The 25467-nt window shown below is 39.0% G+C and overlaps 1 protein-coding gene across 19 annotated transcripts in view; it reads left to right on the top strand.

Moving 5' to 3' along the window:
* Window positions 1-25467, top strand: part of CADPS2 (calcium dependent secretion activator 2) — a 540583-nt gene that overhangs the window by 491198 nt on the left and 23918 nt on the right. For all 19 annotated transcript variants that reach the window (XM_043589377.1, XM_043589375.1, XM_043589367.1 and 16 more), the window contains 3 exons: window positions 9558-9641; window positions 9740-9772; window positions 23561-23668. In XM_043589377.1, coding sequence (XP_043445312.1) covers window positions 9558-9641; window positions 9740-9772; window positions 23561-23668 — 225 coding nt within the window. The remainder of the gene's footprint in view (window positions 1-9557; window positions 9642-9739; window positions 9773-23560; window positions 23669-25467) is intronic.

The raw sequence follows: 25467 nt of genomic DNA, 5'->3' as shown, positions 1-25467 counted from the left end.
AGGTTTTGTTTTTGTTTTGTTTTGTTTTGTTTTGTTTTTTGTATTTTCCAAATTCTTTGGTAGCAAGTGTTAAGATGGAAAGTAGCCACAAAGATGACTTTAGAATAGCACCACCCCTCCAGTTTGTTCTTGGTCTCCTGACTTCTTCTACTGCAAGAATTATCTATACCTCCACATACAACACACACTCCCCAACAATAAGTAAGGGAAAAGGTTAACAGGGAAGCCATCCAGCAGGTGGTGGGAGAAGTGAACCCCTGGAGAACAAAGCTCCAGGGGAAGGACAGGGAGGTTTCCCTTCTCCCAGGAGCCTACGTGCTCCCCTCAGCCACGTGCAGCCCTGCACGGACAGCCCACTGAAGTGAAACGTGCTTAACGTTGCACCTTCGTTGTCTGTGACTCATCCGGGCAAATTTTACTGGGCTGCTATGGCCTCATCTTCACAGTTCTCCTGTGGAAGTTGTCTTTTGTGAGAAGGGGGCATAATGGAAGTAATTAAATTGCGTCGGGCGCCTGGGTGGCTCAGTTGGTTGAGGATCTGACCCTTGATTTCCGTTCAGATCACAATCTCAAGGTTTAGTGAGTTTGAGCCCCACGTGGGCTCTGCGCTGACAGCGCAGAACCTCCTTGAGATTCTGCCCCCCCCCCAACACACACACACACACACACACACACACACACACACACACACACACACTAAATAAATAAATAAATAAATAAATAAATAAATAAATAAAACTTTTAAAAAAACATAAATTGTGTGATAGCAAGCAGTTGGTAAAGGGTTAAATAGGCAGCAAGGAAGAGACTAGTTTGGGTTTTCCATTGGTGGGAAGTGGTGGGGGGAGGGTAGGAAAAGAGACTAGTTTTCTCTTGGGGGGGGCGGGAGGGGGAGGGTAGAGAAAGAAACTAGTCTATTGGTGGGGTCAGTGCTGGGGGAGGGTGACAGAGAAGGCAGGCAGGGCTCTGCATGCTTTTCTGGCAAAGTAAAAAACTGATTGTTTAATATCAGGTCTAGGTTAGTCTTTTTCTATGGATCATTTCTCCTATAATCTAACAGTACTTATTAATAATCTTCAATTCTTTGGTTGAGAATTATAAAATAAACTGGCTCGACAGATTGAACCAGCCGTCTTAAGCTCCCACAGGAGATGACAGTAAATGGTGGGTTTTTTCTTTCATTAAACAAACACAGATAATCTGCAATACAGTTCTTAAATGTTAGCGTGCCAAAAAAAATTACCTGAGATCTTGTTAAAATGTAGATTCCATGCCCTGCTTTCCGACAATTCTGAGTCAGAAGCTTGGGAAGAGGAGCAGGAATGTATGTGTGTAACCAGTCACCGTGGTAATTTTGATATAGAGGTTCAGTGAGCCAGACTTTGAGAACCACTGCTCTGATGAATCGCTATCCAGGCTATCCTGTGAAAGATCTTTAAACTTCCGTATAGTGTTTAAAAACAAAACAGCTTCTAAGATGGTCTGTTCACATTTGTTTTCTCTGAAGAAATGATATTTTAAAAGGAGGTATTTATGGGGATGCCTGGGTGGCTCAGTCCCTTAACAAGTATCTGACTTCAGGGGCACCTGGGTGGCTCAGTCGGTTAAGCATCTGACTTTGGCTCAGGTTGTGATCTCGCAGCCCGTGAATTTGAGCCCCGCGTAGGGCTCTGTGCTGACAGCTTGGACCCTGGAGCCTGCTTCGGATTCTGTGTCTCCCTCTCTCTGACCCTCCCCCGTTCATGCTCTGTCTCTGTCTCAAAAATAAATAAACGTAAAAAAAATTTTTAAAAAACTGTGTCTGACCTCAGCTCAGGTCATGGTTCGTGACCATGGTTTTTTGTTTTTGTTTTTGTTTTTAATTTTTTTTAAGTTTATTTATTTTTGACAGAAACAGAGTGCGAGCATGAGCTGGGGAGGGGCAGAGAGAGAGGGAGACACAGAATCCGAAGCAGGCTCCAGGCTCTATGCTGTCAGCACAGAGCCCAGTGCGGGGCTTGAACCCACGAACTGTGAGATCATGACCTGGGCCGAAGTCGGACACTTGACCGACTGAGCCACCCAGGCGCCACCCCCCCCCCTTTTTTTTTTTAAATCACCAAAGAGTGTCTTTATTCAGCATGAGCATGGTTCGTGAGTTCAAGCCTCACATCAGGCTCCCTGCTGTCAGCACAGAGCCCACTTTGGATCCTCTGTCCTCCTCTCTCCACCTCTCCTCCATTTACTCTCTCTCTCAAAAACAAGTAAACATTTAAAAAAGAGGCATTTATGAAATACCTACTGTGAAACACCTATGGGATGGGTAGTCTATTTCACAGATAGAAACATAATCCTCAAAGTAGTTTAGTGAATTGACCACACACATAATAAGTGAGAGTCCCGAATCAAACTTCTGAGCTTCAGATTCCTAATCCATTGTACCTACAGATTCCAGATCAGGAAATCAGTGAAAAGCAAAAATACCCTAAAACTTAAAATATGTTACTTCTAAATTAACTATCTTTACTTTACCCTGTCAAATTTCAAGAGTCATGTCCTAAACATTTTTACTTTATCCTAGCATGTTAATTAACTCAACATAAAGTAGATGAATAGAATAATGAATTCCTTGTGTTGTATTCCAAATGTTTCTTCCCAAGTTTTAATTATTCTGTGCATATTGATAAATCTATTTGCCACATTTGGATAAATTAGAATCCTCCCTTCTTTTTACCTCCTCTCTTCAGTCACCTCCATATCCTTTTCTTATACTAGCACTCAGCAGTACATGTCCCAATTGCATGCACATTTTACATACCTAGAAAAAAAAACTTGGTGTTCCCTCTCTGTGTCCTTTGTCCACCTAGCACCTAAATGCTGGTATTAGTGAGTTTCCATCTTTAGTCTTCTTTTGAACTCACTTCACAAATTTCTTTGACTTTCACACTTCTGACCTTATATACTAATGATTCCCAACTCTGTGCCCAAGAGGCAGAGTGGAATCGTAATGAAAAGCCCAACTTCAGACCTGAGGATCCTAATGTCTTCATCCAAGAACAGTGGGAAGCCACCAAAGGGTTGGGGAGGCAGTGAGTAGGGGTAAGGAATTAATCATATTTTCACTATAGGAAGATTCATTGAATTACCTGTAGCAAATAGGTTACAGAGAGGGTAGGATGGAGACTGTTATGTTTGATCTCTGGTGGACTAATTCGAAGACACTTAAGGAGTGCTGTAGGCTGAATGTTTGTGTCCTCCCACCCAAATTCATATGTTGAAACTTAATCTCTAAGATGATGGTATTAGGAGGTGGGGCCTTTGGGAGGTAATTAGGTCATGAGGATAGAGGTCTCATGAACAGGATTAGTGCCCTTATTTTAAAAAGAGAAAAAAGAAAAAAACAAAACACCCCACAGAATTCCGTAGCCCCTTCTGCCACACAAAAACACAGCCAAAGACATCATCTTTGAACCAGGAAGTGGATTTTTAACAGACACCAAGTATACCTCCACCTTGTTTGTGGACATCTCAGTCTCCAGAACTGAGCAAAAATTGTTCATTGTTTATAAGTCACCCAGTCCAGAGCATTCTGTTATAGCAGACCCAGGGTTAGTATTGGGGAAAGGAAAACCAACCAACCCTAAGGATGGTTCCTAGGTTTAGGGCTTGAAGCACAGGATGGATGTTGAGGCCATCGACTAATGCAGGGTGCCTGAAAGAGGAATGGATTTTGAGAGAAAGACCATGATGTCAGTATTGGACATGTTGAGACTGAGCTGCCTCGGAGAGATCTGAAGGACGAGAGATCAAGGAGACATTCACATAATAGTTGGGTCTGGAATTCAGAGAAGGCGTATGGAACCAAATGTGGTTATAAGATTTCAACCATTGGAAATGATTCTATGTCAGTGGCTACTATTCTTAGGCAGATTTTGCATAACTGGAGACCCTATGGAGAAATGAAAGTCAACCTTAAAGGGGGAAAAAATAAATAAAGATGCTTCTACCCAAAAAGGGACTTAGATTGTTTTTAGTGAGGGAAAAAAAAAAGTGACAGGAACATTGAATCTTGCCAAAGAAAGGAAACAAAAAATGTTGTATTTATTGCCACCCTATATTAATTAAGTTGCCTTAATTGTGGGATAGTCAGAAGATCTGAACTCTGCTCCTGTTTCTTCATGTTACCATCTGGGTCTTCCTACACAACTTAATTTCCTCATCAAAAAGCATGAGTATTAGATCAAAAAAATATATTATCTATAGCCTTTTGTCAGTCTAAAACAAAATCCTTATATAGAGTTCTTTATAGAAGCCTCTGGGGGCCCGCATCTTTTCTCCCCAGGTGGTAGTGTCACATAGGACACACAGTGCTACAGTTGGAACCCTGAGACCCTCTAGCTTGGGATTTTCAAACATTTTTATAATGTTTATAAGACACATTTAATGTTCTCAAGTGTATGTTGGGTAGCCCCCTAAAGTTACAACACTGATCAGAGCAAAGGTGCTCTGATTGAAGAGGGAAGGAGGCCTACATCTCCACTTATGGGGCTCCATCTCCCAAGGCAAGCCTGATCACCAGGGCTTGCCCCAGAGTCCAGTCCCCTTGTTCACAGGTGAGGAAACAGAGGCCCAGGTTCACATGGTAGGTAGCTGTGGAGCCAGGACTTGATCCTCATGGTCCCTAGGCCCGTCACCTTTCCACAACACTGCACAGAATTCAGCAAGAGCAGAGAGGAAGAGAATGGGTGCTTCACCTCCCAGGCTTCTGGTGTGCCCTCTATGTCTGGGTTGTACTGACCAGCCTGTGTCCCTTCTTTGACAAGCATACATGCTGTGGGACCGGCATGGGCAGGTAGATGAGAATGGAATTTATTGTGTGTAATATGAGGATGCTGAAGAAAACCTGTGAGAGATGAGAGAAGGAAGTGCTTGGGGGAAATGGTTAGCAGAGCAAAGAATGAGAAAATGACCACTCCCATAATGCACTCTGGTAACAGAGCTCAGTAAATTCTGGGTATGAAGTAAAAGAGCAGAGTAATCTATTCAACTTCCTAAATCCTCAATTATTGCAAAACAGGATTTGGGAAAGAAGATACACTGCCTCACTGAGTTCATATAGCTATAAATGTGTCGGTGTAAATATATATGTACACACCCTTGTTCTTTCTGACAACCTAGAATGTTTTCCCTGAATTTCTCTTAATAATAAGATGAGCAGAGGATACATCAAACCTGACTACCTAGATTCTGTAATTAAAGTATCTCACCAACTCAACCTAAGATTAATTTGATTAAATTTACTCATTCAGATCAAGGCTATATATTCAGAAGACACCTGTTCAAAAACAAGTATATGCCTGAAAGGTTTCTTAGGAGCCATCAGGAGAGAGGAAATACAAAATGTGATGGGTCACTCCATTTGTGGGGCAAGGGTAAAGGAGAGAAGTGTGTGCTGAATGCGACATTTTGGAAATTGTCTTAGATATTTTGTGGAATGAGGTATGTTACAAATAAATATTTGCCATCAAATACTAGATCTCCTTGCTCAGGGATATCATGCTGTATCTTTCTATGTCATCCCAATTTTAGTATACATGCTGCCAAAGCAATCACTCGAATACTGTCCATCCTTGACACAGATGTGGAGAATCTGGAAAGACCCTTTGGAAGTCCACTGGAACAAATGTTCAGAGAAATGGATTCACAGTTGGAGAAAAGTGACTGAGGGAGGGACCATTGCATTGTATCATAACATTAACCTTCTGATTTGGGGAAGAAACCAGTCCGTGGTATTCTGGTTCCCTGGGGATGTTTAACAAGACTAGCTAGTCCTGATCTTACCAAATAAGCATAAAACATCTGCTAATAGATATCTCCAGCACCACTAACCCTCGCCCCCGTCCCCACCACCAAAAGAAAAGGAAAGAACTTAGTTTTTCACAATGAGTCCTACTTGGATGAATCTCTTCTCTGTGGAAGATGTTACAATTTGCAGGGCAGATGATGTGAATATCCCTTAGTTATTTCACGAAATGTAGCTGAAAAAACAAGAACTGTGTTTTGAACCCACCAATCTATAGCTGGAATCCTCCCAATAACTTTTTAGAATTTGTGGTCTACTTTCCGTGCACATGGGAAAATGAATCTTATACCCTGTTAAAATTCAACAGGAAATTGAAACCAACATGCCTTGTGGCACACTTCATGTTTCATTCTACTAGTTATTTCAAAGTGCTTTTCATCTTTAATTTCCTTGAGAGTGTGCTAGTGAGGCAAAGTTGGTAATTACCCAGACAGACTTTAGGTGTTAAATATTATTCAAACAAACCCAGTAAATGGCATCTACAATAAAGAGCAGGGAAACAAAGAGATTACAGTGTTTCATTCCAACCCGACACCCTCAGGAGAACAGAGAGCACAAGGCAAACCCCTAAGTGTTTATATACTCCCTGAGCTGTACTGAGAAAGTTCACAGGAAGCGGTTAAAGACACAGCAACTAAACCCAGCATTTAACTGGATTTCTTTGGAATCTTGCTGTTTTGTGCAATTAACAGCCAGACGGAAAATATATCATTATTAGTCAATCCTGATTTTAATAGAGTTTGATTTCTAAGGCAGCTCTTCTACCACATATGTCTCGTAGAAGTCTCACAAAGACAGCCTTCCTGTAGGAACTGTATGGCTGGGCTGGTTGATCCCAGTGGTGCAGATGCTGTTCACTGCCATGTAAGCACATAAAAGTCCCCACTGTATTATGCCTCCCCAAGGACTATTTGGGGTAGAGAGGAACTCAAGGAGACACTGTCCGCTATTGTTAAAATGGAGGCAAAGAATGTTGTGAAATGCATGCAACAGCCAACCGGTCCTTATGTAGAATTTACACAGTTACAACCCAGGCTTGGTTCTCACCAGAGATGGTGAGACACACAGGCTGCCAGATGCTGCAGTGGGGAACCTTTTGCCCTAAAACCATCCACCAGTAGGCTTGCCTGAGTGTCATTTTATCTAACCCTCCATTTCTGCCCTCCTGAGATCAGCTCCTGTGCCACCTTGTAAATGAAGCTTACCTAACGTCCTCCAGTTAAAAGCCATGCTTTCCCTCCTCCTGTTTCAGTTACACTGTTTGCCCATCTTTGCTGGACCTTAAAACTTTCTGCCTGTCTCTTCCACTAGTTTGTGTGTTCTTGAAAGGAAAGGTCTGAGACTCCTATTGTCTGCATTTTGCACATTAGGTACTCAATAATAACAGAATGACATTTATTGAATACTTATATGCTGAGCACATTACTTATTTAATACTTACAACTGTCTACTGGTAATGAACATGGGCTTTGGAGCCAGACCACCTATGTTCAAAGCGTTCTTCCTCTGCTGTCAGCCAAACGACCTTAAAGCAGATGGGATTTTAATGCAGGTCGTCTGATTTACAGCTTCAAATCTGTTCTGCCTCAGTAGGTATCTTTAAATTGAATTAGACCCATTCACTGGTAACCAAACTCATTATTACTCCTTATCCCTAAACAATCCTAAGGCTACGCCCATTACCCTGTGACTTATACATTTCTAGACCTATATAATGGATAGTTTTAGCTAATCATATCAATAATATTAGTTCTTTGCATTTCTTTAGTATTTTGCTGCACATAAAATATCTTAAATGATCTTCACTGATCCTTCTAAGATGGACATGATGGCTGCCGTTTTCTTTCCCTCTCTGACTGATGAGTCTAAAGCTAGAGAAGCTCATGGCTTGACTGTTGTCGTGTAGCCAGAGATTGGCGTGGCTACAACTTGAACTAAGATCTTCTAAATCCATCCACAGGCGTCTTGCCTCTACCTTGCCTTGTCCCTCAGCACCACCCATGTGTGTCCACGTATACCCACTCGAGGGTACCAAGAACCAGGTGCCGTGCTAGAGCCTTCACTGGCTCAGGTTGTCCGGTAACCATAGCAATTGTCGCTCTGCTCTCCTCATGGCAAATGAGATCACCTGGCACACACTGGCTCTCTCAAGATTGGAGTTAGAAGAGATGAAGCATTTTCCACAGAGGGCCATTAAGTTTGGAATTCCCTTCCCCTGGTTTGACATAACCCTGGAGTATTGGTCTTCTGGGTCTTTGCAAACCACATCAAGTTGAGTTAGCCAACTGTGACTGGTAAGAAATCCTAATGGGCAGGAAGAAAGTGCTAAATTGACTTTTAGTAGTTGTGAGCAATTTGTAATTTTGTGTTTTTTGCTGTCTGTATCCCTTAGGATAACTAATGAACCACACATAATTTTCATTCTTTAAAAATAAAATTTTAGTCAGCAGTTTGCATGATTTTGTTTCTGTGTTCTTACATCATGTCGCACATGATGTGATGGGGAAACCTATAGGGAAGTTTTTGTTTCTTTTGCATAAACTATTTTGCAGTAATTGACCAGCCATAGAGAAAAGATTATCTCCTGTGCACTCTCAGTGAGTTCTCTGGTCACCAGAGACCAATAAGCTGTGTCCCTAGAACTATTATCACTTTGTTGAAGAAGCTGCTATGTGAACAAAAACCAGCCTTCGTTAATTTCCCTTTTCGTATTTAAAAAACGTTGTCAGTATTTTCCCTTTGGGAGTTTATAATTTGTCAATAGTGCATATTATTTTAGTTCTAAAGAGGAAAGTTGCAGGGCAGTATATTCTTAACTAATTTCTTTATCTTCTTGCCAGATTTTAATGTTGCCACTCGCTGAAATGTAATTTCCTACATTTTTAATCATATTATGGTATATACGTCTTTTCACTTCATAGAAATATAAAATTTTAGAAATGTACAACACTTGTCAGGCAAATTTAATTTGTCACACACACACACACACACACACACACACACTTTAACTGATGGGGGAACTGATTGATGCAGTAGTTGGCCTGAGCCCACAGAGTAGTCAGTATAGGAATCAGGCTATATAAGCTCAGTCTAGTACTCTTTACCTTGCTGCCTGCAGTGTGTTTATCTGTTCTAGCTCTCCAACGGCTTTGTAAGCTTCTGAAAGCAGGTTTGATCCTTGTATGTCCCAATTAGAACCGCTTGGTTAATGCCTGTTAACTGATATCAGACTTGATTGCAGTGTTACAAGAGCCTCAGAGGTTACACATGTCTTTCGTTATCTGGTCCTTATTCATCCTCTTCTATAGATAGAAAAAGTTGGGGAATGGTCAAGTGATTTACAATAGAAAAGAATTTGATTAAACTTCACCATCATTGCTCCTACACATCTATATTGAAGTTGAAAGTTGTTTTAAGGAACAGTCTAAGGAATTTCAAGTTATTTATTAATGGTTTAAGTTATCTCACATGTATAGTGACCAGACTGCTATTACATGTTATTCTTTGTTGTTAAAAAACAAAAACAAACCTTGTGTATTATTTCCAGCAATGGAAAAGGACCTTTGAGCCCATCTTCAAAATGAAAGAGTAAATGTAACAAGTCAACACCACCGCTTCGATGTGCATTTTTGTGCCGTGGGAGAAGTTGGTCTTGGGATTGTTTGCCCTGTTATTATTTTGAAATATTCTAGATACTCACTGTAAACAATTACAGTTTGTTTCAGTGTTGGAAGGGGTGCTGTCTAAGCTCTCAAGATATGATGAAGGCACTTTCTTTTCATCCATCCTGTCATTCACTGTAAGTATTTGAGTTCTCTTCTGTCTTTTGACTGTTGTCACAGTACTTATCTAACAGTTCAGAAAATAATTCTTATAATTATCTCTTTTCCACTTAAGGTGAAAGCAGCTGCAAAATATGTTGATGTTCCAGTAAGTATTTTTCCATTTGTTTTTTAAAAAATAAATATATATGTATATACATACATATATATATGTATATATATATGTGTGTATATATGTGTGTGTGTGTGTGTGTATATATATATATATATATATATATATATATATATATATATATGTATATGGCACCTGGATGGCTCAGTCAGTTAAGCATCTGACTCTTGGTTTTGGCTCAGGTCATGACCTCATGGTTTCATGGCTCAGATTATGACCTCATGGTCTCGTGGGTTCAGGCCCCAGGTCGGGCTCCATGCTGACAGTAGAGAGCCTGCTTGGGATTCTGTCTCCCTCTCTCTGCCCCTCCCCAACTCACACTGTCTCTGTCTCTCTCAGAAAACTTTGTATATGTGTGTTACATGTATTATATGTGTGTATACATATATACACACACATATATAATTTTTTTAAATAATTTTGGTTTCCCACAGGTTTATTTCAAATCTTCAAAACAGTAAGTGCCAATTCCTAAGGGAGCAGTTTATTTTCCTTAAGCAAGTGCTAGCCCTCATGGCAAGGCTTGACATGGTTATTTCAGTGTATATTGTCCATTTTAACTTGGGAACTCTTTTGGAGGTCAAGTCATTGTGAGAACATGTCAGTTGCAGAGCGTAGTTACATACTCTAGGATGGGATAGAAAGTGCCTCATTCTTTTTGTAGAAAAATGCTCACTCTCTCTTCCCTTTATGTAAAAACTGTAATAGGTTTCTTATAGGAACCAAAGTAACAATAATGATGGACCAGTTAAAGAACTAGTTTTCTAAACACGAAAGTATTATAAATCAGTTTTCACTTATTTTAACATTTGGTTTTTCACAAAATTCTTGGGGAATAATTTGTAACCTATAAATCTGTTCAAAGATTAAGATACCATGAGCTACAATTAGAAAATTCACATGATAGGGGTGCCTGGTGACTCAGTCAGTAAAGAGTCTGATTCTTGACCTCATCTCAGGGTCTTGATCTCAGGATTGTGAGTTCAAACCTCATGTTGGGCTCCATGCTGGGTGTGATGCCTACATTAAAAAAAAATTCACATGATAAATATAATCAAGTTAGTGCAGCATTTTTAAGTTGATAATCCTGACAAATTAGTTTTTGCCTTCATCCTACTACCAGGTATATGGTCAAGGCCTAATGTGTTCTGTTTGATATATATATTGGCATATGTATCACTTTTCAAAGAATTTGAACACAATGGAAATAAAGTTTACAAATTAAAACTAAATGGAAACGGAATAGAAGTCATCTTTGCTTAAGATTGTGCTTGGGCAGCACCACATCTAGATTGTCATTATGCATGTTAGTGGTTTGAATCCTCGCAAGCTTTGTATACCAGTAGTAGATAGCTCTTATCTTTAAAATGCAGAACCACATTTTATACTGTGGACTAGATAGTCCCCAGATTTATTGCTGCTATAATTATTATAAATGGATTTTTGTATCATTTTATATTTTTTTTCATTGTGATAAGTGTACTCTTTAATCCCCATTCCCCTACGTGCCCCATCCTCCCACCCACCTCCCCTCTGGTAGCCATCAGTTTGTTCTCTGTAGTTAAGAGTATAAATGGTGGGGCCCCTGGGTGACTCAGTCAGCTGGCAGACCTGGAGCCTGCTTTGGCTCTAAGTCTCCCTCTCTCTCTCTCCCCCTCCCCTGCTTACATGCTCGCTCTCTCACTCTCATTCTCTCTTTCTCTCAAATATAAATAAACAGTTTTTTAATTTTTAAAAAGAGTATAAACAGATACTTTAAATGAAAAGGCCATGGACTTTCCTGCCTTTGCATGGGGTTTCTTTGTAACAAGCCTTTTTTAATCTTACAAATGATTCCCAAAGAAGTCTTGACATACTCCGTGTCTTGTACATAGAATCAGAAAATCAGCACTGGGCAATAAGCAGAAATAATCACATGTAGGGTCTTGCAAAGTGACAGCACGAAAGAGAGGATGGGAAAATTAAGGGCAATAGTTTATATTTCCTATCTTAGAAAAAGACAAGGAATCATAGGAACACATGAAATTCATTGGCATTCCTAGCACATATTTTATAATACAGTTTTGTTTTTATTTTGAATCATAAATGGAACGGGAAACAATAATTATTTTCGTTCTTAGGGCTTCTGAAGTTCTTAACCTGACCCTGCCCTAGATCTGTGAGACTTTGCAGAACTTCAGAGTTGAAAGATACAGAAAGAGGTTTATTCATTTTCCTTCTAGGTGCCGAAAGCCCTTCCCCCAATATCCCTCACAAAAATTCATTCAGTGTCTTTTAATTTTTTCAGTGATTGCAGCCTCCTCTCACGTTTAATGAGTTGAAATTCTGTATCTCTATGAATTCTACCTTGGTTCTAATCCCTCTTCTGCATGATAGCCCTTCAAATATTTGATGATAATTAATCATGCCTCCTCTTCCCAAAGGGTGTGGTGGCTATTCAAAGGGATATACTGTCTGGGAAATTCTTACTTTCTATATTACACAAGCTCAGTTTCTTCACTGAACTCACTAATTAAATATTTATGTAACACTAAATGCTAGGCGCTGGGCTTACATGATAAAAATATACACTGCCTGCCCACAAGCTGTTCAGTGTCCAGGATGAAAGAGATAGGGAAACAGACATAGCATGAAAACAGCTACAACTGTAGATGAATTCCAGCTTACCAGCGCCATTATTAAATCAAGTTGTCCCCCCACACTCTCCCCTCCTAGCAGAGCATACTAAACCATAGACATAGTCTGGCCTTGGCAGATTATTACTGATGCCTGTGAATATTAACTTCAAAAGCTGTAAGTTGCTGTTGACTGTTACTGTTTTTTATGCTAAAACACCAGCAAATATGCCTCCCTGAAGCATTCTTTTTAGAAGAACCTCACAAGAAAAAAGAACAGTGGTTCACCTTTCACAAAAACTAACTCAAGACTGTCCAAAAACCTACCAGTAAAATGCAAATTATGAAACTGAGAAAACATAAGAGAAAATATATGTGGTCTTGGGTTTGGTGATGATGTTTTAGGTACACTACCAAAACCTCCGTGACAGAAAAACAGTGCACATTGGACTTAATAATTAACTGTTCTGCACAATTAAAAGAATGAAAAGACAAGCCAGAGACACATGTTTGGTAAATAACTTGTGTCTAAAATGTACAAAGAACTCTCAACAATAAAATTTTTTTTTAAATGGCAAAAGATCAGAATGGATACTATACCAACAAAGACATACAGATACCAAATAAGCGTATGAAAAGATGCTCAGCATCATTTATTGGTAGGGAAATGCATGCTAAAATAATGTGATACCACTGCACACCCATTAGTGTGGCTAAAATTTAAATTTAAGAAAAGCTGACAATGGCAAGATACTGACAGGGCTTTCAGAGCACGGGGACTGTCATTCATTGCTGGTGTAAAAGTAGTATGGTCCGGCCACTTTGGAAGACTGAGAGTTTCTTACAAAGCTAAAGAGTCTTACCTGCAACCCACCGTTTGCACTCCTAAGTATTTATCCAACAGATTTGAAAACGTGCATCCACACCAAAACCTGCACATGAATGTTCATAGCAGCCTTATTCATAATCACCAAACATTGTAAGCAACCAAAATATCCTTCAATAGACAAAGCAACAATTGGAATACTAGCCAGCAAAAAAAAAAAAAAAAAGAGAAAGAAAAAGAAAAATTGGCTGGTAGGCCACACAAAGACATGGATGAACCTTAAAGGCATAGTGCCAAGTGCAAGAAGCCATTCTGAGAAGGCTACACACTATATGATTCTATTTATATCACCTTATAGTAAAAGCAAAACTATAAAGATTATAAGGCAGATTAATAGTTGCCATAAGTTCAGGGTCAGCGATGTGAGTAGGTGAAGCCCAGGAAACTTTTAGGAGCAGTGGAACTCTTCTGTGCGATACTATAATGGTTACATAATACTAGGTATTCGTCAAAACCTAACTTTATGGCACAAAGATTGAACCTGAGCATAGGTAAATTTTTATTTTTTATTTATTTATTTTAAACATTCGATATTTTAAATTTTTTTTTAAACATTTACTTATTTTTGAGACAGAGAGAGACAGAGCATGAACAGGGGAGGGTCAGAGAGAGAGGGAGACACAGAATCTGAAACAGGCTCCAGGCTCTGAGCAGTCAGCACAGAACCCGACGCGGAGCTCAAACTCACAGACCGTGAGATCATGACCTGAGCCGAAGTCGGACGCTTAACCGACCGAGCCACCCAGGCGCCCCGAGCATAGGTAAATTTTTAAAAGGACAATTAGGATATCATGGGATCCCAGGATGGAAAGGAGACTGGTATTTTTAAAAATTTAATTCTATTGCAAATGTGTGGAGTGATCTCACTGAAAAATATGGAGGAAAAAGTGCTGATTTGAGTAACTTTGGAAATAATTAGAGTCTGTAAAATTAAAGGAAAAGGGAACTGTACATAAGCATTGTAGCCTAGTTGACAAACTGTTTCCCCTACACCTATGCACTAGAAGTGAATGATTAAGTAAAGAGGTGGTATTTGGTGAAAGCCAAGTTTCTGACTGTGGGGAGTGAGAGGTTGGAGACAAGAGGAAGAGGCTAGAATGATCCATGTGGTAATGGATTAGAGTTGGAGTCATCAGTGTGACTTGTCTTGAGCTTAATACGGTGCTGGGTACATGCAGAAATATAGATATACACATATATTTCCTTGGCTTGTTAGCTGGGAGAACCCAGAAGCAATGATACCCCAGTAGCAACAACCACACCGAGTGCCCAGATCTTAGTATCTAGTCTGCAGTAAAATGAACCAGGACTCTTTGGAGAAATGGCAGATGCTAGGACTGGGGCAGCAAATCTACCAGATGAGCCTGGAGCATCTTGCAGTGACAGAAAGTAAAAGAAGTATTGGAAAGAAAAAACCCACAATTAGAGGATGTGTTAAAGAGACACACGAGGAGCCTGAAGAGCTCCCAAGGGCCTGAGATAGGATAATTTGAGCAACTAAATAAGTTAGGTAGTATTAGATTATAACCCAAAGTATAAAATAAATATCCATTAGTCCATACTCATGCAACTAAATGATTGAGCAAATAAATGCAGAGACAGATAAATCTCCCTTAAGAAGACTTCCCAGTAATTAACATAGATACTTGACTCCCAAGGAGGCAGGGTGATTCCCTACAACCTGAGGCCATGCATAGTGACTTCCTTCTAAAGAATGCAGTATGAGAAGGGGGTGGGGGATAGATTTATCATGGAGAAACCTGACAAATACTACCTCAGCCCCTTGATTGAGGTCAACAGCAACTGTGATAAATTATGTTGACAGTATTTACTCTTCATAAATACTCTGTGGTCTTCCTGCAAAAAATCCTCTAACTCCAGGCCAATCATGACAGGCATTGTTCCTTTCTCCACAATATTTTTTTCCTAGCTCTTCATTTTCTCATCATCACCTTCTAGGTGGCATTTTTGGGCTTTGTTGTTGGAAAGGTTGGAATAGGACAGACCTTAAGAGTTCACAGAATGATAGGGGCACCCGGATGGCTCAGTCATTTGAGCATCCAGTTCTTGATTTTGGCTCAGGTCAGGATCTTATGGTCATGAGATAGAACCCTGCATTGAGCAATGGAGTCTGCTTGGGAGTCTCCCTTTTCCCTCTGCCCCTCCCCTGCCCATGCTGTCTCTCTCTCTTTCTCTCTCTCACTCACTCACTCAAAATAAACATTTTTTAAAAAGTCACAGAATGATAGAACGTTGCAGTAGGACTCATGCAGTTTTTATAACATCCTCGCTCATTTTATAGATGACTAAATTATAGGCTGTATTAGTTATGAAGCATGTTGGTGTGTGTCTGTATGTGTGTGTGTCCACAATGCCTATTGAAAATTGTCTTGTTTCCATTTGCACCCACATTGCATATGACCTCTCTGCTAGACAGTGAGGTGACACAGCTAAAGACACCTGGAGGACATGATAAGGATGAATGTGACCATGAACAATGAGGAAGCAAAGGAGAAACTCCTCATTGATCTGCTTCACAGTGCTGGTGCCTGATCCTGGTTTTCTGTCCTGAGAAATGGAGATGGTTTCTTTTTGTCTTGTCTTCATTAATAATTCTTTCAAATGTTCTCTCTTCTTTATGACACTTGCCAAAGATTTCTAATCTTCCACCTCCCCAAAGTATGGCTTGAATTCAGCTCTGTAATATCCAGACTTGCTCTGGAGTCCAAGATTTAGTTCACATCCCACCCTTTGCATCCTACTAGCTGTCCGACGCCTGGGCTTCCATTTTCCCACCTTCACGCTGAGGATAATGGATAATTCCTGTGCTGTCTCCCTCATTCGGCTCTTAGGAGGTTCAGTGAACATATTAACATAAAAGTTCTTTGTAAAGGTAAAGCACTATTGAAATAAATAGGATTGTTATTGCTTCTACCTGGAGTGATGCTTCCTGTTCTCATACACTACTCTGCAGTTCCCATTGCTTGCTTCAGAACATGATTGTTTTCCAAAAGAAAAATCTTCTGCCTTCCACAGTGAACAAATAAGATCATTTTTCATTTATTTTCCTTTTATTTTAGAATATTAAACACTTCATGTATATCACTGGTGACTTTTAAAGGTATAGTTGCCTAGCTGACTCAGTAGGTAGAGCATGGGACTCTTAATCTTGGAGTCGTGAGCTTGAGCCCCACACCGGGCATTGAGATGACTTAAAATAATGTTTGTTAGTGCCCATTGCTGATGGTTAAAAGTTGAATAAGGATTTTTGTTAATTAAAAATAAAGTTATAGTTGGTCAGTTCAACGACCATGGCATTTTCCCTCCTTCCTTTGCTTCAAATATTTTTTTTATTTCTTAGATGAGGCAGCTTGAATATCAGTGTTTTACGTCCAATTGAGAGCCAGGCAGAACCCAGAGAGTGAAGCACCTGCCCCCTGGGCATATTCACCTGGAGGGAGAGATGCATGCTAGAACCAGATTAAAGTTTCACCATTCCAGGAGAAGAGGAGGGTGCCTATTGCCCTTTCTAGATAAGCATTTTGCTTCTCTCATCTTTGTTCCTTTGTTTTTTGTTTTGTTTTTTTCTGGCTGGCTTTTCTCATATAAGGGAAATCCATGGACTGCCTCTGGCTTTGAGCTTCTAACATCCTCAGGTCTCCTTTGAGCTAAAATCTGAAATGTTCCAAATTGGGACTGAGTAAATCAATTCCAGTCAATCTAAATTTTAAAAGCTAAATGAAATGATAGCCACAGCATTTTAATTTCAGGCCTTTGAGTCCTTAGTGTCATTTCTGTGGTTGACGTCGTAACAACTGTAGACAGACAAGGGAAAGGTTAGTGAACATTGTTACAAACTGAGATTGAGAACCTTCATCATCATTATAATCATTACTCATGAAAACAAGAGTATAAAGGAATCAGGTGCTACTTATATTGGCACTTTTCTTGTCTGGTAGTCCTGTATCAGCACCTCTTCCTCTAAACTCTGAGATGTTGGTGATCTTTATTACAGATCGGAAATAACAGGAGAGATTCTAGAAGCCCATAGGCTCAAGTGAGCAAGACATAGTAAGATTAAAATTGAGCCCATAAGTCTCAGTTCAAAGTCAACCTGCCTCTTTTCCTTGAGGGTTTCAGGCTAGTGTTTTAAACCATTATTCAGTATTCCTTTTAATACTTAAAATAACCTCCTCTTTGGAAAGATATTTTCCCCCAATGATACAACAAAATATCAAATAACAATACTGTATGTTGGTACATACAAATGCTTAGACCTGTGAATAATATATCACAATGTAGAAGAAATAGTGTGAAGCATTCACATGAACTGAAGAGTGAAAACAATATGACTACAGAAGTTACACAAATATTAATAATAGCAGATTCTGATATACTCTCATAGCATTGTGTTGGGAACATGCTGTTTACCAACTATACTCACAGGGAGCAGACAGGAGACTCTCTTCTAGAGCAAGAAGTCTGGAGACATGGAACCATCTCTGTCTTAGAAATATGGGACTAAAGGAAACATACATACTTAAAACATGCATGTTCCATGTCTAAAAGACGTTTTCAAATGGATGCGGGTGCCATTATCTTTAGTTCAGAATTTTCTACTTCCCAATTTGGAGTCAAAATGTATAATAGTGTTAATTAATGGAATTTTGAATACCGCTAAATTTAACAGAGAGAAAGGTGACTCTGCCTGCTTCACTGCTTAAAATAACAGTTTGGAGGGTTTTCTAAGAACAATGAAAATTGTTTTATTGTTTTAAAAAGTTAGGTAAACTACTATTAGAAATCTTGAAAACTTCATATCGTGACATTTTCATCGTTCACATTTCTTCCCCCCCACTCCTTTTATGAATTATTCCTCTTCCTGGGCTGATGTAATATTTAAGATGGCATAAACCTAGTTTGAAGGGTTAGTTCTGTTTATTTCCTTTTGCTTTTCAATGTGGATACAATATAATTATTCTACTTTGTACAAAATTGGTAAAATATATTTTTACACCATAATCATCGTAGCGATACTCAAAACCTATTTTTGGAAATATTTGAGAACATATAACTTACTAAACCTACTCCAAATGCTTTTTGAAAACCTTAACTTTAAGAACATTTTCACTCAAATGTAACACTGTAGAAATGGCTGCATGAATGTCAGAATAATGAAAAAATATGTTGAACAGTGAAAGAAAGATATATATTGTTAACGATAGCTGGGATAAGTTGTATGTTTGTAGAATTACGTCCCGTGTTCCCTGATGATCAGTTGCAGACCATTTCTGTATCTGAAATGCCAGAGCTGACATAGAAACTGCTCCTACTACAATTTCACACTGAGAAGGTGTTCAATTGTTTCAAACCTCACAAGATCCATGCATGCAGATTCTTACCCATCAGGGTAGCACAGCCCCACCCTCGATCGTTTCTTCAAGGCAAGCTTTTTTAGGTTATGAGAAGCGCACTTTCACATTAAGTCAATTATACTGTAGCTTCTGGTTAATCTTTGAGACTAGAATAGTATATTTAAAAATCTGTCTCCTTGTTAAACAGACACCATGAAAGTGTTTGCATAGTGTATTGTTAACCTCCCATGGAAGGTTAAGCGGCTTCTTCTGCATCTAAATCCGTTGCTGTGGAAAATGACCGGGGCAGCACTGCACCCACCTACCCATGAATAGGGAGGGCGAAGACTTGCACCTGTGGGATTAGGTAGAGCAGCAGGAAGTAAGAGCATTTGCAGCGTATAATTAACAAGGAATTTTTTTTCTCCTTTTCTAAACGGCATTTTCATCCCACTAGGTTAACTAGTGATTAACGCTTAAAAAAAATTTTTGCTGGAGCCTGCACCCTTACTTAAACTCACTCACTCACTGGTGTATTCTGTTACTTATGCCGCCAATGTCAGAGACACGCTCCTCACCATACTACATTTCCCTCCACACTTACTGATTTCTTTATGCTCATGGGGGAATTTTGTGATGTTTGTGTTAACTTTGTTAGCCAAATTTTGTTCTTTTTTGAAACAAATTAGAATTCACGATTCCTATTTTGATTTAGAGATTACTGCCCTAACAGACAAGATGGAGAAGTTAGTGCTTAGTGAACCAAGGATCTCAGAGGTGTAAATGGTGGAAGGCAAAAAAGTGTTTAAGTGGTAGATAATGCGTAGCGTGCTTGCTACCTAGTTTTAATTGTTGTTTTCTCATGTTCGTTAAGAAATCTATAATTATCAATATAGAACAGATTTCTAAGTTTAGCTCTCTAGGGGCGCCTGGGTGGCTCAGTTGGTTAAGCCTCTGACTTCAGCTCAGGTCATGATCTTCCACTCCGTGAGTTCGAGGCCCACATCGGACTCTGTGCTGACAGCTCAGAGCCTGGAGCCCGCTTTGGATTCTGTGACTCCTTCTCTCTCTGCCCCTCGGCCTCCGGTGCTCTGTCTCTCTCTCAAAAATAAACATTAAAAAAAATGAAAACAGGGGCGCCTGGGTGGCGCAGTCGGTTAAGCGTCCGACTTCAGCCAGGTCACGATCTCGCGGTCCGTGAGTTCGAGCCCCGCGTCGGGCTCTGGGCTGATGGCTCGGAGCCTGGAGCCTGTTTCCGATTCTGTGTCTCCCTCTCTCTCTGCCCCTCCCCTGTTCATGCTCTGTCTCTCTCTGTCCCAAAAATAAATAAACATTGAAAAAAAATTTAAAAAAAAATGAAAACAATAAAAAATAATAAATTTAGCTCTCTAGATTACAATATTCTTGATAAAACCTCATCCATATCCACAGTTTTTGAGGTTTAATAGACCTCTACTTTGATAAGGTTAGTGGACACCCACTTGTACCAATATGTGTAGCAATTTGTTGTCTCTGCCAAGCAGTCACATGCATTCCCATTCATTTACAAAAAATGAAGCCTTAACAGAGTGTGTTCAGTGGTTTGTTTGGTTTTTTTTTTACTTTTTAACAAAACTTCATTTCCTAATAAAAGATAACATCTAATGATGAAATTAGATGCATAACGTGTAATAATGGAATTAGATGTAGTGACTTCCAAAGTATGTAAATTTTACTGCCATAAAACAGAGTCTTTGCACAAAGGAGCACTGAACCAGTGATAATGTCTTCTATCCAAACACATTTGTACTGTAAGTAGAAACTGTTTAAAAGGAAAATTACATCTTTTTCAGCAATTTATCAGAGATAATTACCCTTCATACACTAAAGGAGGGATAAAGAACCATAATTCTAATTGGTAAATGTCACCAACTGTTGCAGTTACTCTTACTTGTGTATATTCTTTTAATGATTAGAGTCTCATGCCACAGCTACATGAAAATATACTCACTAGGTGTGAAATTCCCATATGTCACAGTTTCAAGAATAGGTAAACAGCTCAAAGATAAAGAAATAATGCTAATGAGAAATGTAAGAATTCTAGGTTTTGTTTTCCAGGCAAGTGGATCTTAATTTGCCAAAAGGGGAGAAAGTATAATTAAAAAAAAAAAAAAAGAAAGAAAGAAAACAAAATACAAAAACACTTAGTTTTGTTGGATTAAACTTTTAAATGAGCTTTACTTCACACTTTCAACCAGAGATTTTTATTTCCTTAGAAAGTTGTAGAACTGTCTCAACCTACAGATTTCAGGATCGTATCCGTTGGGTCTGCCAAAGGGAACAGCTTTTAAAATTCTTTTAGGCTTAAACTATAAAGTGTTTTGTTAGTTTCAGATGTTAGAAGATAAACTCCTCCTGGACAGTGTTATATTTTGTCCAGTGTTATCTTGAAAAGGATCAAAAAAACAGAAAAAATGACCTTAGAATCTATGGCAAGTGTTTAAAGTCACTCTTCTCCAGTCTTCCTAGCTATAAGTTAGTTTCCAGTGAGCTTGATGGGTCAAGTGATTGACTAGATAAAACTTGTAAGCCTACTTTTCTTTCAAAAGGTAGAAATAAAAATGGGGTTGAGCAGGGTAAGAGATGATGGAGAAAACAAACCTCTCGTTTGTATATTCTGTAACTCTCAGGTTAGCTGAGCTGTGCCCGACTGCTTGGTATTATATATGTCATAGTATTTTGTTTCCAAGCACCTGGCTGAGGTTCAGATGCTGAGCTAACTTTCTATATGCTATCCATTGTACGTAGACCAGTGTTCTGTTGCTGTTTTCATTCTGTGGCAGTATGTTTCCTGGATGTCGTCATTTCTGATGTTTTGACAAAGTTTGAGAAGCGTGGAGAGAAGTACTTATCTTATGGGCTAGCACTCTTCAAGTATTAATAGTAGTAATTTTTGTACAAATTACCCTGCCTCTTCACTGGAAAAACTGATATATAGTTCCCCACCCCTGGCTGCAAAAAAAGAAAAAAAGAAAGAAAAAGAAAGAACCTAGGGTTCTCTTGGTTATCCATGTCATTGTATTTAAACTTTCAAACATGGCTCAAGAGAATTATGCAGAAAAATAGTAAAGGAATGAATTTGATAAGTTGCCTCCCTTAGGTTTGAAACCTATTCCCTACATTGTATATGGATGCTCTTGAAGGAAAGAACAGTGAAAACATTTAAGTGTATGTATTATAACTGATAACTAACTTTGTCATATTAGGGTTATGTTTGAAGGGATCCTTGAATTTACGTGGCATATGTTTCCCTTCAGGCTAAATAAGAGAGCAGTAAGAGCTTCCTTACCCAGAAGGAACTCGCATTACCCAGAAATAACTTTGTTACCAAAAAAATCAAATTCAGTTTTATTGGTTACATATGCTCATTGCCTATACTGTGCACTGGTGAAGAGATGAGCAATTTTATCATTGTATATAAAATATGCGCCCTCCCCCCACCAAAAAAAGTGGTAAGAAATTTTTGTCCTTCATTTAAGGAGAGGGGCTGCCACGATACTCAGTTATGCTTTTTTCTTGCAGCAGTAATCGTTAAATGAACGATATTCTCTTTCACTTCGTTTCCTTGCAAGATTTACTTTGCAAAGTGAGTCTGATGATGGAGGTTATAAGTACATTCTATGAATATGAAATGATACAAGACCAATGGACTTGGACCTCAGTTCCACCATTATGTTATTATTAATGCCATATTCTTTATTATTATTTTAGAAAGAGAGCACGAGCAGGAGAGAGGGGCAGAGAGAGAGAGAGAATCTTAAGTTGGTTCCATGCTTAGCATGGGGGTGGGAGGAGGGGAGGAGGGCTTGATCCCACAACCTTGGGATCGTGTCGTGAGCTGAAATTAAGTCAGGCACTCAACTGACTGAGCCTCCCAGGTGCCCCTTAATGCCGTATTCTAATCAAATGAATACCTCAGTACAGATTATGAATCAACCCCAAGTGTAGATCATTCAAATGAGTATTTTTATTAACTAGTCTAGCTATTTGAAACACGAAAAAGAACTAAAGATAAGTCTAGGAGGAAAACTCTTTGGAAGCCATTCAGATTTTTGTCCCTTCCTAGTACTGATTTTGAAGACTTTGTAACAAGGAGGAATTATATTAACTGCCCTATCTCCTCTAACATCACAAGACACCAGATGTTGTATACCTTCAGAAAGTTATCTGAATCACACTTTAGACTCTTCTTAGGAGACTGGTTCATTGATATTCTTGTTGTATTTCTAAAATAAAATAAATCTTTGAGATAGATAAATACGAATGAGTAGAAGCAATGGATAATCCACAAAATTTTGGTTTACATTTCACTTTGTAATCCATTAAATTTTTTGCCCAATATCTTCCTACGAATATTTTATTCAAACTAATAAAATTTACCTTGTATGCCTTGAGCACTGATCGTAGTTGAGGCAGGCAATCCAAGGAAAACTAACATTTTTGTTTTTAATGTATATGAATAAACCAGCCAGAGATAGTGACAAGTAAATTGTATTGGAAATTAGGAAAGGATTATTGCAAGTGGGGACTTCTTAAAAAAAAAATCATTCATTTATACTGCTCGGCATATTAACCGTTCAAGATAGCCATTAAAGAAAAAAGATACCTAGTAGTTTACAGCCACACGTCTCTACTCATTTTCATAATGATGAATAACTGTGACCTCAAGTTACAGACACCAGTAATAAACTTTTATTTATTTTAATTACAGAATTTACTGAAGGTGCTCATTGTTGATTTTGGTCTTGAGCATAATTTACTAATGTAATTTTTTAAATGATATGTGAATTACTTTTTAAGGTTGTGTTTTAATAATGTTTTCACAATTGAGACCTGATATTTTATTCCCCATGCTTTTCCCCTACCACAGAAACCAGGAATGGATCTGGCAGACACCTATATCATGTTTGTTCGGCAAAACCAGGATATTCTTCGAGAAAAGGTCAATGAGGAAATGTATATAGAAAAGCTGTTTGATGTAAGTAACTGCCCTCGCAAGGCTTCCTGGCATCATAGAAATATGTGCAGGGAAAATTGCATTTTGATGATATGTTTGCAAAGCAGACTCCTTTTCTGATCCCCTTTCTTCTGTGCGGCTAATACAGTTGATAGTTTTATTTCTCTGACTGTTGACAGAAGGCTTAATTGACTTCTTTTGTATGTGGGAAGTGTCACTGTTAGAATGGAGGTCTCAAAAATCTTCTAAGGTTAATTTTAACGAGCAGGATGATAACCAGTTTACCATTATGTACAGCATCGGTCCGCTTGCCTTTGTGCATTCCCTCAACAGGATAATGCTGGCATGGAGTTGGCCCCTCCTCGTAAAGTTTTGCGAGTCAACGTCATGCTCCTTAGTTGCACAAAGACATAAGCTTCAGTAAAGCCAAATATCCACCACCAATCTACTGTTATTGAACACTTTCCCCTTGATTTACAGCACTGGCATATGCTGACGGTATCACCCTGGGGTTTTATCAGCACAAACGTCTTCATTTCCACAAGGCAACTCCTAGAAGTAGGGGGGTGTGGTTTTAGAGAGCTTGATCATTAAGTTTCATTTATCTGGTATCTGTAAAGGAAACTAAGAGAGCAACCCATTTCAATAACAATGTTGTCATTCATTTGTAATTATTTAACAGTCAATTCAAAGGAAATGGTGCTTTTGCTTGTGTTGGAACTTCCCAGAATTCACCACAATGCTGATGCTGAAATGGAATATTTGCTTTGAACTGTATTTATTTATGTACATCTCCCCTGCATTTTGGAAATGATTTTCTGGCAGTTTCATTTAATTATGCAAGTTGCCGCAAATGTTTTCATAACAGCAATTCACGGGCTTCGCGGTGACACTTCAGCTGTGGCAGTTACAGAAGGTCCTGCTACGTCATCATCTCCTTCATGGTCTGTTGTGTCAGTGTTCACTGTTTGTCAGATCCGGTGGTCAACATGAGTCTCCTCTTTCATATTTTATGCTTCTAGCCTCTACCCAGGCTGTTTTACAATAAAAGTATCATCTGTTTTAATAAGCTAAGTGTTAATATGTGTGAAAAGAATGATTTCCTAAAAGCTTTGATGCCCTGCAGGGGTAGAAAAATTATCATCTATCCAGCTGGCTCTTTTACAAAATACTGGAACCGTATTAGCAACTTCTGCTTCCATTTGGTATTGCTCTGAATTTACAAGCATATGTTTTACTTCCAAATTCTCTTTTACCTTTTTTGCTTATGTGGTAATTTTCACAAATGTTGAACAGAATAGGGAAATTGGATTGATGGTATTTCCTTTATGTTTATTCTTAGTATATCTGAAGCATGTTTTCTATGATGGGAAAAGATAGAATCATCTGGAAATAGGCCACTATAGGTAGGGAGGTAGGGGTGTGTGTGTGTGTGTGTGTGTGTGTGTGTGTGTGTTCTTAACATCTTCAACTTTTTATCTTGGTGACCTATTTACTACAAAGCCAGCCATCAGTTCATAACAGAGGTAGAATTTTTTCGCTATAAAGATATTCCCTACTTCGTCTCTCTCACATTCACCAAACTTTCTTTGAAGACTTTTTGTGTGACAACAATAATCAACAGAGCTGACTGAAGTAGAGTCAACATTAAAAGGGCCAACATTAAAATTATGTCTAGTTTAGGGGGCACCTGGCTGGCTCTGTCGGTAGAGCACATGACTCTTGATCTTAGGGTCATGAGTTCAAGCCTCACGTTGGGCATAGAGCTTTCTTTAAAAAATGTAAAAGTATGTCTAGGTTAATTGCCCTGGTTATGTACA

The sequence above is a fragment of the Prionailurus bengalensis genome, chromosome A2 (genome assembly GCF_016509475.1).
Source record: "Prionailurus bengalensis isolate Pbe53 chromosome A2, Fcat_Pben_1.1_paternal_pri, whole genome shotgun sequence".
Taxonomy (NCBI): domain Eukaryota; kingdom Metazoa; phylum Chordata; class Mammalia; order Carnivora; family Felidae; genus Prionailurus; species Prionailurus bengalensis.
This window is presented reverse-complemented; position numbering and strand designations above follow the sequence as displayed.